Source organism: Aedes aegypti, chromosome 3 (genome assembly GCF_002204515.2).
Source record: "Aedes aegypti strain LVP_AGWG chromosome 3, AaegL5.0 Primary Assembly, whole genome shotgun sequence".
Classification (NCBI taxonomy): domain Eukaryota; kingdom Metazoa; phylum Arthropoda; class Insecta; order Diptera; family Culicidae; genus Aedes; species Aedes aegypti.
In genome coordinates, this window is record NC_035109.1 from 231,039,854 (window position 1) to 231,053,857 (window position 14,004).

Below are 14,004 nucleotides of genomic sequence, written 5' to 3' on the forward strand. Positions count from 1 at the left end.
CGTACCTACCAATATAAGTGTCAGTTTATATTAGAGTGTACTGCCTCTCTGTAGTAGTCATGTCGTCACTTGAGTGAGACCGACACGTTGATAGCCTTCCCAAATCTTTACTCTTCCACAATACAGTTGTTGTGGAAGCGATGTAGGTATCGTATCGAAATTTACATTACGTAGAGCTCCTGGACCGACCTGGAATTCAACCCAGACACCTTGTGCATGGCTTTGCAAAGTCGCGGATTCTAACCACTCGGCTAAGGAAATTTCATCTGGTACGCCTCCTGAATTAAAATTTTCTAAGTTAAATTTTCCTCCAAGATTTAGATTAACACCAGGCAATTATTTTCCTAAACTAAAAACCTATGGCACAAAAATTGGTATCAGAACCTTAGGTTCAATGTATTCTTCTTTGAGTATTGTTCTGTACATCATTCAAGTTCATATAAAATTTTGTTTGTTTTGTAAAGAAATTTTAGTTTCCGTCAAAAATTGTGGTAATCATTATGATTAATCGACTCTATTTTTCTCTTCGGGATGGTACACAAATTATGTCACGCTAAATTTCGACTTTTTTGACCCCCCCCCCCTTTGTCACGTTTTTTGTATGAGTCCTTCGAAAATTTTGTAAGGCTTGTCACACTTGGCTTGACCCCTCCCCCCCTCGGAGCGTGACGTAATTTGTGCATGACCCCTTCTCGAAATTTCAAGGGAGTACTTGCTACACGGTAAACCACGATCGATTGAGTGGATCAAACATCAATCACCTTGATTCGAAGAGCTCTCACTTTGGATAGGTACTAGTACCTCTAGCACTAGGGTTTGAAGAGAAAAATTGTTAATTTTGAACATCATGTCTCTTGTGTGAAAGTAATTGTTCAAGCGTAACGCTCCACGCTTTTTGTTTGCCGGCCACCGGAGGTTTTACTACCCGCTATTTGCAATAGTGGTGCACCACGATTATTCACTGAAAATAGCAGCCACAATTCGCGCTATACACCCGATTCTGTTTTTGCACGGGGGATGCGTACCATGCAAAAAAAGTTTTCAGTTCAAAATTTCAAAAACCGTGCAAAAAAAGTAACACCATTTCTCGACGTTTCATGCAAAAATAAGGTTTTGGTGGAAAAAAATGTATGGAAACTTTTTTTGCACGGTCGTGTAAAAAAAATCCGTGCAAAAACAGAATCGGGTGTATCTCACGAATAATTAGTGCGCGATCTCTACTCGACAAGGAATTGATAAATTGCCACCGTTGGCCATAGCCGAAGATATAGTTTCGGATTCGAGATATAGATTGGGATTCGATTTGCACTGCACGACACTTGATTTATTGCGCGGAAGAACGGACGGTAGAAAGGAATACACGCTACCGATCGTTTAGCTTGTCTATTTGGTACTGTTGGGGTTTACTTGGGTGTCTTACGTAACACAATGATCGTTTACCTCTTCAATTGATGTTGTTTGCCTCTCGTATTGCGTATAGTGACTGTGTTTAATTGTGATGATGGGTGATTATAATTTCATTAATTGTGAAGTTTATGTTAGGTGTCGTTGAATTCATGTGAACTTAAATTTAAATTATTTATCTGTAGGACTATTTACAATTTACAAATTATGTACAATTATTTTCAAAAGAGCAGCGTACTGATCAGTAATTATTGACAGCTCGTTGTAGAAGCATATTAAGTTCAATTCAACAATTTTTAATATTTGCAAATTGGTATTGAGGTAAAATTCAATACCTACACTCCAAAGATGAAGGTTCTAATCTGTGTTGGGCGGAAGCGTTTATTTTTTGGCTTTTTTATTTTCAAACCATAACATGCAACGTTGATTTCAAGAACTGTTCCTTTGATATTATCTAGATTAAACAGTAGTGCAAATCCAAGAACAGAACTATTTATGAAAGCGTGATGATTTTTACCGTGCATGGCCTCGTGGATCACGATGTGGAAACCGCTGCGTTAAACTATATTGATAGGTGATTTCAGCCTGGCTTATTATTGACAGACATTATTGACATTACAATTTCGTACAGTTAACCATTCGTTCGTTGCGCGGTTGGTTACCACCAGAAGCACTGATACTGTGTATGAACATCGAGGTGTTTTTATCTGTTATTATTATTATTATTTATTAAGGAGGTTTTAACTTTTCGCCTCCAATTTATATCTGTGTTGTACAAAATACATCATCACGATTACTGGAATCCAAGAATTCCCTAAGACAGAATCCAGTGGCATTTCTCCCAGAAAGAACACCAGAACTTTTTCTAGGCATCTCGATAGTATTGCTCCAATGAATCCGATTACAATTTTCTCAGGAAATGGCCTCGAGATTGCTGTAAATATTTTTCTAGGATTTGTTAGATACTTTACACTCTTCAAGGAATTTTTTAGTAACTCATCTATTTTTTTTTTTCTAACAAACATTTTGATTAAAAACACAAGACATGAGCTCATGAGTTTTTATAGATTTCTCCGCAAACCACTCCAAATATATTTCAAGTTTTGCTTGGAATCCAACGATTCTAAGTGGTAAACCAATGATACACCAATGATTCTCAACATATTTTCTCTTAAATTCCTTCTGGAATTACATTCGGAGATTGTTTCAGGGTGCTGTCAATATTTTTTTCAAGAATCAATTCAAGATGTTTTAGAGGATTTCTTGCATTCTAAATTTTCTGTTAATTTTTAACAAGACTCTACCAACATTTTTTATAAATTCTATGAGTTTTTTTTTTTGTTTCTATCAATTTCTTTAGATTTTTCCTGGGGTACCTTCTTTTAGAATGGGGCCAACTTTTAGAATGAACCCCAACAACTGAATCAAAAAGAAATAACAATAAATTAATCTTCTTGGAACGCGATTAGGCAGAATTGAATGAAAAGAAATTAATGTATGAGTTTCTCGAGGAATTCCTTCAAGAAATTCTCCAGAAATTGTTTCGGGATCTCCTCAAGGAATTGTTTAGTAGTTTTTCCAAGAATATCTTGCAACTATTTGTTGAATACAAAAAGTAATATTTCGATCATTTTCCTATGAATTTCTATTTGATTTTTAGGGGAAATTCTGAAAAAATTGAAATAATTCCTATAAAAATAACAAGATTAATTTTTTGAACACAGGAGTTTAAGAGGTGTGTCCACGAGGAAATCAAAAGATAAAACTTGTGGTACTGCTGATTAAATTCTTGATTTATTTTCACAAGAAACAAGAAATTTTTCGAGAGGTATTCAAGAAAACTTCATGAAAATTTTGTAGACCAAATTCTTGGAAACATCTCTGATGGAATTCCAAAGAATTTTCTGTAGAAATTGATGAAAAACTCACCTTATGATGTTCTATATAACTCTTGGTGTAATTCTTAGCACTACATTGCGCAACAAATTCTTGCCTCAAGCTACAAAAAAACGCTATCTACTTGATTTAGGATTGCTGAATCTATTGCCGTTTTCAAAAATATAATAGAATGTCCAGTTTTTAAGATATTGGCAGTCAAAAATGCAGAATTTGAGAATTCCAACCAACTTGTAAGCAAGTTTACCAGCTTGTTCAAAAAATAATTTGCCTAAATTTCCCCAGAATGTTAACTTCTTGTTTCAATCAATACTTATCAACATTTCTCATAATACTTTCGGAGTAATTTCGGAGATTTAAAAAAGTAAAACGATGATCTAGTCTAAATTTAATCGTAAAATTTAAACTCAATTTTATCTTTTTTTTTTTTTTAAAGACACCGACACGTTAATGTACTTTGATGAAAGTTAAAGTTTTATTTTACATGCTTGGTGGATAAGATCAATAAAAAGTTCGATAAATCACAGTTCATATCTCATGTGAACATAAATGAATCCAATGTTTCATACAACTTCGGTGACCTGTAGCATTAACTTTTGAAGTGCTGGAAAATTTCTGAGAACGGCATTAAATTCTGCAACCTCAAATCTAATTTGGTTCTTGAGGGACGCAAAAATGCAATTTTTGCTACGCTATGTTGTCTGAAAAGAAGGGCTCGGAAAAATATACAGGAGAAAGTCCACACCAATTTCAATAATCTGAGGTTTTTTTTTGCAAATTTATTTAAAAAAGCTCAAAAAGTATTCCTTTATAAATCCCTAGGATAGTATCTGAAAACTACTTGCATCATATTATTTTTAAAAATCCCTGGAGTGATTTCGAAGGGAATCTTTGCCTAGGGCAATGCTTGTAAATTTTCCTAGTGAAATTCCTGATAAAAAAAATCAAATTTATGTAAAAAAAACTACATAATATGCTTTAAATTTGAATATATATGCACACAGATTAAAAAAGGGGTTTCATAGATTTCTAATCAAAAACAAATCGGTTTTAATCAAAATTTTCTATTTCTGTGTAAACATGTTCACTGAGCTTCTGTAATTGAATTCATGTCGAAAAAAATAACTACATATTATCGGGTATAAGTTTGATTCATCGGCAAACAGATTCGACAAATTGTGTTTGAAGTAAAGCGAACATTGAGTTTAATAAGAAATAAGTTTCTTACTGTAAACCTGTCCAATAGAGTTTTAATAGAGTAAAGTGGGGCAAAAGTTCGAGTGGGGCAAGAGTTTCTTTTTAGGATTTCTAGCTCAAATCAAATAAAAACTTAGAAATGTCATGGTGGTTCGAATGCTATTTAAGTAAGAGACTTTCACTCCAAATATTATAAAAATCGATTGAGATTTGGAAAAGTTATGGCAATTTGTTGTTTTTCGACGTAAATATTGTAATTTATGGTCAAACTTTCATTGCATGGAACCAAATGAAGATAAAATATTTTTCAATATTTTATGTAAGGGTGTTTCTAGGCCTATCATTAGGATGCTTTGACGTGTATTTGTTTTTGCATAAATGCTTGGAATCAATTTTTGGCCCATAGCGGGGCAAAAGTTCGACCCATGTATAAACCCACGGAAAATTTTTCAAATTTCCTGAAATCTACATATTATCTTCAAATTTAGCGAAATTTGCCTGATCGTGCGAAAAATGTCACAAAAATTTTACATTTTCACTTAGTTTTGCGAAAAACTGCTATTTTTTGGGTGTATTACAATTAATCCTGTTTTGGGCATTTTTTGATGAAAATTTAGTGTGTATTTTTCAGCAAACATGAGTTTACGGCTGGTATAAAGTATGCCTGGCATAAAAGTATTGATATTTTGTGTTTTAGCCAACGAACTTTTGCCCCACACTAGATTCGAACTTTTTCCCCACCGGTGGGGCAAAAGTTCGTTTAAGACAATCAATTTTGAAACTGTTATAACTAAAAATGGGTAAATATTTTGACACAAGTTTGTTCAGCAAAATTATAGCCAATATGTTGAAGGTTCGCTGTATGGTATTTGTTTTGATTCATCTGTTATTGTGTTCCTGGAAGCTTCGATTATACCACTAAGGTCGAACTTTTGCCCCATCTTACTCTACTATAAAATCAGAGCGGTAAGTTAATCATATTAAAAAATTGATTATTAACCGGTAAATCATGCAAACGGTTTTCCATTTTTTTCGTTAATCATAGATAAAGCTAATTATGCTCAACTGTATGACACATTTTTTGTATACTTCAAGGCGTTCAGGGCATCTCCAAAATAATTTAATCACTATTTTTAGATTAATCAATGATTAAATGCTCAGAAGTATGCACTAAACGCCTTGAAGTATGCAACCAATACGTAGACACTTGAATATGACAAATATTACTCATGATTTACAAAAAATCCCGCAAAAAAAAGCAAATTATTCACAGTTTTTAATCACAAATTGTGATTAAATTTATTATTAATCATTAACGCTCTGTATACAATATATCACATTTCATCGCTTGGAATGGTGTTGCATTGATGAATTTGTGCCAAAAAGCATACCAGATAAAACTAGGAAGTGTCCTTAACTTAACAACTTAAGAAAAATTGCCTATTTCAAGAACCTTTAAGTATGCATTCATTTTGAATAGTGTTTGGATCCATAGTTGTAAAAATTTTGAAAGTTGCTCCACAAAGTGAATATATGCACGACAAAAATTTAAGGTTTCGGTTTTTTTTAACCGAAAAGAAGTTTTCAGTCCGATCCAGAGTTTCTTTGTCTGCTCAAATATAGACACTGTTCTTGTTCAATAAAATTTATGTCAAAAAAACTACATTTCGTAGCTTTGATACTTGCTTTAGAGGCACACAATTGGATCCAATAAGATTTTTCATACCTTTTTTAATAAAAAAATGTTGGGTGTATCCAAAAATTACAATTTCTGTTCTGTAAATATGTTACTAAGCCTCTAAAAAAAACCTACAAAAACTACATATCATTGCTTTGAATATTGTTTGCAAAAAAAAAAATGATTGATATGCAAGATTGAAAAAGTAGGAAATTTTGATGTTTTTTGAGTGAAATAAATTTTGAATGTAAATTCGAATGTCTATTACTAATCTAAAATGTTCTCCGGACTACTGCAATCACATTCGTGTCGAAAAACTAGGGTAGATGTACCAATAGTGAAGGTACTAAGCACGATTGAGCTTCATTTAACCGCCTACATTCAAGAAGCGCAGTTAATGTACATGTTAATATTGTAACAGGAAGTAACGACCATTGACTTAATTAGAAAAATAATTTTTATCGCAGTAATCCACGGCATGTCAATGAAAAACAATATCTCCACTATTGGTACACAGTTGCGTTATATTTTTAATTTGTGTTCCTATAGTTGCGGTATCCGTTGTCTTCTTATGGGATCCTCCACTATAGGAACACTTTACCGCAACTATTGGTACAAGTAAGAATAGTGTTAGCAATTTTACTGATATTTCGTCAGTTTTAAAGCAATTTGAACGCTATTTTCAACTATTCCGTGTATCAACAAACCCATACGTCGATTGGCAGTGTGGATTCTGTGGTTAATGTAATGAAATCAGTGAAAACGGCACTACCGCAACTACAGGAACACCCACAACTAAGGGAACACTTACCCTACACGTCATTGCTTCATATTTCGGTTCATAGGCAAACAGTTAAAAAATAAGAGGTATTTTTTTATTTCGTTTCAATGATATTTATTTTAAGTGTAATCAAAGTCTTGAAAAATTCAATTGATATATTCATTTTGTTGCTTTTGATTTGTTTCTGTCGGCCAAAGAGAGCCGCCCCTGGCTGCGTCCATGTCATCAAAGTACCGTAATCCGGGGTAACATTGATCATTTTTTGAATGTTTCTTAAATATTTTGTTTGAAAATGCAAAAGTTGCAAATTTTATATTTTTCAAACAAGTACTGCCACCTATAGCTTGTGATTATATACTTTATTTTGTTTTTTGAACAATTTAAGAATGTTAAAAAAAATGTTTTAAGCGATATTTTGATTTAGCTGGTATGGGGTAACATTGATCACCTACGTAAACAACGTTCGGTAATATTGAAAATGTCGTTACTTACTTAAATCATGGCCCCTGAAGCCAAATATGAATACCAAACGCTTACAAGTCATTTACTTTTTGAGTTATTTTAAAATTAAAAACAGCTCAAACCACGGAATACGCCTAAAGGTACGCAATTTCCTAAGGGAAATTTACATTCTTAACAGTAATTCGGTAAAGTTGCCTAATTGAACATACTTATAAAAGTTTTGACAACGGACAATTTTTTCGGCGATGCCATTTTTAGTAAGAACCGCATTTTCCTTGCTCATATCGTTGACAGTACTTATGTGAGACATGAATGTTTAGTAGTGTCATCCTTAACCATTAAAAACATTGTTTCGAAAAGTTTCCAAATTAACGTATAAGGTAAACGCCATTTTCGCAAAACTTCACTTTTATTAAAACTACAAATTGAACTTTAACACTTCACTTTTTGCAAAAAAATAAAGTCGAGCACTCGACACTGAAGAAGTCGGTAAGTCGCAGACGAAATAGGCCTATCTGTCAAGAAAAGCAACACATGTTAGAGTTTAAAGATATTTGCTCGCCTTACTAGCGATTTGAGTATTTTATTGTTTGCAAAAAGTGAAGTGTTAAAGTTCTATTTGTAGTTTTAAATGAACTCTAATAATCTCTCTCCTAAATTTAATATAAAAAAGTGCAGCACTTTTATTAATTCATGAATATAAAAAAGGGAAGGACCATTCATGGTTTGGAAATGTTCGATCAATAAAATTTAATGATAATGCGAACTATTTACGAGATGAGTCATTCCGATCAATGTTACCCCGCTGATCAATGATACCCCGGATTACGGTATGTAAGAATATAGGCATATTTACACAAGATAGATCGATTCTACTTGAATTGATTGAACAGTTGTCTCATTCATTAAAATAATGCAAGCCTGCAAGCTTGTACAAACAAATCAATACTGCAGTTATGTTTTGCTGATAGAAAAACTTCTCTATCAGATCAGTTTAACAAATGGCTCTGTTCGTTCAAAACATACTCATTGCGGCGTTTCGCTTAGCTCTAATCTACATTGTGATAGCATGTAGAAGTACTATTGCACGGAATGAATCGATTTTAGAGCACCCGAATAATAAATCCGTATCATCACGATTCGTGTCGATAAGAAAAGCATCGAACCATGCCCATCTCTGCTGGGCGGTTAAAGTGGCACCAACAGCATTTGCCACCAGCTGGGATTGCCTCGAGGGGTACAGCAAAACTCAGCTTACGATGGTATACGGTGATATAGAACCGTCCAAGAACGATCGCCAACTTTTAGAGAAGAAAATAACGACACTTGCTAGAAAATGTCGACATAATATAGAGAACGTTGCTCTTTTGGTGCATAATAAGCAGTCTCTGTTATTTGAAACAGTGTTAAACTACGTTGCCTCTTACGGATTGCTTGACTACGAAAGAAAGTGCAAAGAGTGTAAAATATTGAAAGTTCAACGAAGATTTCGTTGTCCGGTTAAAAATGTGGCTATTGTATATAACAATTGTATTGAACATGTGCAATTTTTATGACTAATTTTTATAGTTAAACTATGGTTATCTATTGGAGTAACACACAAAACTTTGGGAACTAGGCTTTTGGTTGTATTAAGTACATCTTTCATAAGACACATGCGATTTTCACGTTCAATTTCATAGGTACCGGTTTGTTTCAAATTCCGAACATTACATGACATATTTCGAGCACTTGACTTTGAAAAAAGATTTTTACATTAAATCTTCAAAATTTCTGCACAGGATGACCATTTCTTGTACAGTTAAAGTAATCCATATTAAAAAAATATTGAAAATACTAGTTTTAGTCTTGAAAATTGTTTGGAGTTTGAGACAAATCCGTGCTTTATTGTTGTTTTTATCAATAAAGGCTAATGTTATATTTACCGTATTTTTATTTATATCACATATATACACAAAATGGCAATGATGAAGTACGTGAAGTATGTCCTTGAATATGAAGTGAATCGTAACTAAAATACGAAATTAATCACACCTGAATCATTTTATATGAAGTTAATCAAATTTTTTGAATATGAATTAAATTGTTCCTGAGTCATCACTTGAATTTGAAGTCAATCCGTACTTTATCGCTTAGATATGTAGTCAGTCAATCAATCCTGAACTACTTGCATTGTAGCAAACTAGATCTGATACACTAGAATACGAAGGAAATTGGAATGAAATCACTCGAATATGAAGTGAATTCGAACTTAATCCCGTTAATAGTGTTCATTAAATTTAGGGAACACGTTCGAAAATTTCATGTAGCCAACAACTAACCATACCAATGTAGAGACGGTGTAAATTGTCTTTTTTGTCTTATATTTTTCAACATAAAACAAACACAGTTTATCGATAATTGCGTTTAAAAGTCATTCTTATATATAAATTGAATTATAGGAATAGTTGCGAGCAGTGCTGAAAATGGTAATACCGTGATGCATCAATACCCGGACGCCTAAGGTGATACGCGTAATCAAATGCTTGTATATAATTGGGTAATCGTTATTTTATTATGTATTGCTTTTAGACGATAACTATTAGGATAGAACTTGATAATTTTCACGTAATTTGCAATGAATTTATTGAAAATACCGTAAAAATTAAGTTAATTCTACATCATGTCGTGTCCACAAATCCGGACACATGAATCAAAATCCGGACATCGATGCATCAAATTCCGGACATTCAAATAATCACAGCTGTTTTTCACATTAAACTTAAAAAATATTAAACATACCTTCATATCACGATACACAGATTGATAGATTTGTAAACATAATATTTTTTCTCTGTTGGATGGTCATGGAACATCATAAAACGTTGTTTTTGAAGTCTTCAAAAATACTGTGATGTGTGCATTATTCCTCATAGTGTTTACACATAATTTACACTCATTTTCCATTTATGTTGTTCAAAATCACAGTGATGTAACCTTTTACCCCTTTTTCCAGGTTTCCAGGAACAATTATAATGTAATATTTTCTTGTTCAACCTTGGGAAATTGATTTTAAAACACAATGTCCGGATTCAAAACCGCACGTATAAGTATCCGGACAGTCTTCTTCTAGCACTAAATTATGTGTATTTCCAGTAAATTCATCAAAACTATTGAATTTATCAAGAAAAAGACACAAACAAATCACTGCAGAATATGTATCACAAATAATAAGCACATAAAAAACGCGTGATTAATTGTCGAATTACGATGGCGCATTGAGTAGAATTCCTTCGGTTTTCTTTAATTTTGAAAATAAACGGACGCGAGTGAAACTGACTTTTGTTTTAGTCATTACCGTTGTTTTACAAGGCTAACTTGATGTCAATTCACGTTACAATGGTCAACAGTAGTTAACATTATTCGTAGGAATAATATTCTTACATGTTTAAAGGATATTTAACATTGAAATTATTGAATTTCACCAGAGTGTCCGGATATTGGTCCCGTCCGGATTTTGATTCATCACGGTAGTAGTAAGCTTGAATTTCGAGAAACTCACGTGGCTCTTCCCAGTACAGTAGTTCAAAAACGTGAATCTCATCAACTAGCCTATGGTGGGTGCATTAATTTTCTAAATCGTTAGTGTCATTGAAGGCTCTGAATGCGGGAAATAGAACATTTTTCTACAGTAATTTTGCGTTGCCCTTAGTAACGGGTGTTTTGCTACTTTCAAGGCTTTTTGCCTACAGCAGCGATAGGCGTGAGTTTCACTGGCTTCGCTGACTGTGATTTGTCTTTCTTGGCTACTGTAGAGTGAATTTCAGAATTTTTCCCAACCCTGTTTGCGAGGAAATTAGACCTGAAACACTTGAATAAGGAGTAAATTGAACATATATCACTCAGCTATGCAATGAATTTGGCCTGAATCACTTTGGTCTAGTAAGTTTAGTAAGTTAGTTTATCATTTGAATATAAATTAGACCAATTCTGGATCACTCAATGAATGCGTAAGTTTTAAAGCTAATTAAATTTGTTAGAATACTGACATTTGCATTTACTTGACCTTTAGCATGTAGCTTAATAACGCCAAAGACCCTTGGTTCTTCTATTCGAATTCTCATTAGCACCGATTCCATCTTATCTGAATCATGATGCAACTGAATTAAAATGCTCAAATTTAGATACTCACTAGTACCACGTATGACAGATTGACACAGTAAACTGATCGCCTTCCAAATGACTTTCTGAAAAACGTTGACAAAGCCATTGAGTTTCTTTTTTATCGGGATTGTTTCAAATGGTAATATTTAGAACAGTATGCCCTCACACAAAATTGTGCAATTAGTGAGGCAAATAGTTTTGTGGAATTACATTTTACAGTAAAATTGTTCGCCTTCGAAATATATCAAAATAATTGCCATTTCTTTGCTAAATTAAGATTTGCGATAACCTAAAAATCAAATTTTCTGCTGAGTTGAATTCAAGTTATTTCTCAAGTTCAAAAAAGTTGAAATTTAGCGTGACATAATTTGTGTACCATCCCTTACAGACTGACAGAACAAAATGTAGTTTTGCACTCCTACTGCCTTTTTCTTTGTTAAAATCATTATTTCATCGGACTATCATGCAAACTCGTCGTAATTCATTAAATTTATTGTTTGGAATGTTAAATCACGCCGTCTTCAATTACACTAGCGAGGCAAGTCGCTAGACAACATTGTTGAAAGGGTCGAAGAACGCTGGTAAAATCTCTAAATGGGTTGTTTTTCAATGAAAGCTTGGAAATAACTATTTTGAGTGATATTCCTAGAATATTATCATGAAGTAAAGTACCCCGGGGCAAGTGAGAATCCGGGGTAAGTGGGACGTTCCGTCATTGCTCACTTAGGAAAATTTTTTCATGGGGGTATTCATCTAGAAAGTTGAAGGTCATTGTGACAAGGTATATATTAAGTACCAAACTTAAAGTTAATTTTATTACCATGTGGTTCTTGTAACAGTTGTCAATTCAGCGCCATTTTCAACTTGTATGATAAATTGTGACACGTTTCACGTCTTGCATTGACTCGCAAAAAATAAATGTGTTACAAATCGAATATCCATCGGTAAGCTTCAATTTTAAGTATTATTACAAGCTGCGAACGATAAACCGGTATTTTGTTTTCATTTGATATGAAATTTTTGATTGTCTAACTTACCTCAAAATATCTTCATACCCGGGGTAAGTGGGACCTATCAGAACAACCACCAGAAACAAAACTTTTCCTACACGTTTCAAACATTTTCTCATAGAGTAGCATTGAAACATTTAAGCAAATGATTTTTATCAAAAAAGATCAATCTCAAATTACAAAATTGCATAAGAGGGAGAAGAAATGTGTAATTCTTCTATATTTCCTTATTTTTTTTAAATACAAATTCAAAATTGAACAAAAACAGAGATGAAATTTGAAATGCATCATGAGAACAATTACTTCTCTATTTTAGTTGAACTTTATTTGTTATTTCTACCAAATTTAGAGTTATGAAAAACAAATCCTCCCCTTTAAGGTGTTTTCTGCCATACATATGAATAAAAACAGAATATTTTTATAATTTTGTCAATTATTGAAAGCTTATGTGCTTCTTTTAATTAATAGCTTATAAATGATATATTTTGAACATGGTTTATTTCTTTGTACGCTTATATTGAAGAATTTTCAGTTAATATTAAGTGCGATGTGACATATTATTAAACAAACGTTTTCTTTCTAAAGCGTTATGTACATCAAAAATGTACTCAACATTAAAAATCTATGATTTATCAATCCTATTATTGTAATGGTTGACTTACTGATGTGGATTGACGCATGAAACTGGATGTGTCCCACTTGACCCGTTGAGCGAGGTAACTGCGTCTAACGGCTCATTCTAAAACTTTCTTTTAAAGTTTTCACAATTTTGAAATTATTCGATCAAATTTACGCACACACCAGCAAATATGTTGCCAAAATGTGATGGTGTTGTTGCATTTGAGAAATATTGACATTGGTAAATTTTATTGAACAACTGTTTGAACTATCGTTTTTTTTATGTCCCACTTGCCCCGGGGTACCTTACTTGAAAATTTTCCAAGAAGATACTCAAGGAAAGCATCTGGAGGAATCTCCTAAAGTAATCTCTATAAGAAATCTTAGATAGTATACGGCATTAGGGCTGTTCGATAGCAGAGATGAATTGAATGAGTCATTTTGAGTTTGTCTTAACTTTGGATGTATTCGCTTTGGTGGTTTGAATTACAATGACATTTAGTACAAATTGAAGCAGTATTTATAGCAAACTTGGATGTTAGTTCCGTTGTTTCTGGACTACTAGGACAGCTGGTTGCTACAATAAACATAGTTGGTTACTGAGATGCAATAAGCAGGAACAAGGGCGTAGCATGAAAAGAGAGTGTTGACCCCCTGATTGACGAAATAAAAATACCAAATCAACTGATTTGCTGTTTGAAGATGGTCTTCAGCATTCATGTTTTGTTTATGTAAAATTGCATCATGATAGACTTTTTGAATATTTTTTTGGAGTCCACCTAAATATCAGACTTTTGCAAAAGATACCAGGGTTC

General features: G+C 33.2%; 2 protein-coding genes across 8 annotated transcripts in view; both read left to right on the forward strand.

The window, feature by feature from the left end:
• LOC5567935 (reversion-inducing cysteine-rich protein with Kazal motifs) overlaps nucleotides 1–14,004 on the forward strand; it is a 108,718-nt gene that overhangs the window by 81,351 nt on the left and 13,363 nt on the right. The window lies entirely within an intron of this gene.
• LOC110679664 lies at nucleotides 8,383–9,338 on the forward strand. The gene has a single exon (XM_021855094.1). The coding sequence runs from the start codon at nucleotides 8,420–8,422 to the stop codon at nucleotides 8,972–8,974; it is 555 nt and encodes a 184-aa protein (XP_021710786.1). The 5' UTR covers nucleotides 8,383–8,419; the 3' UTR covers nucleotides 8,975–9,338.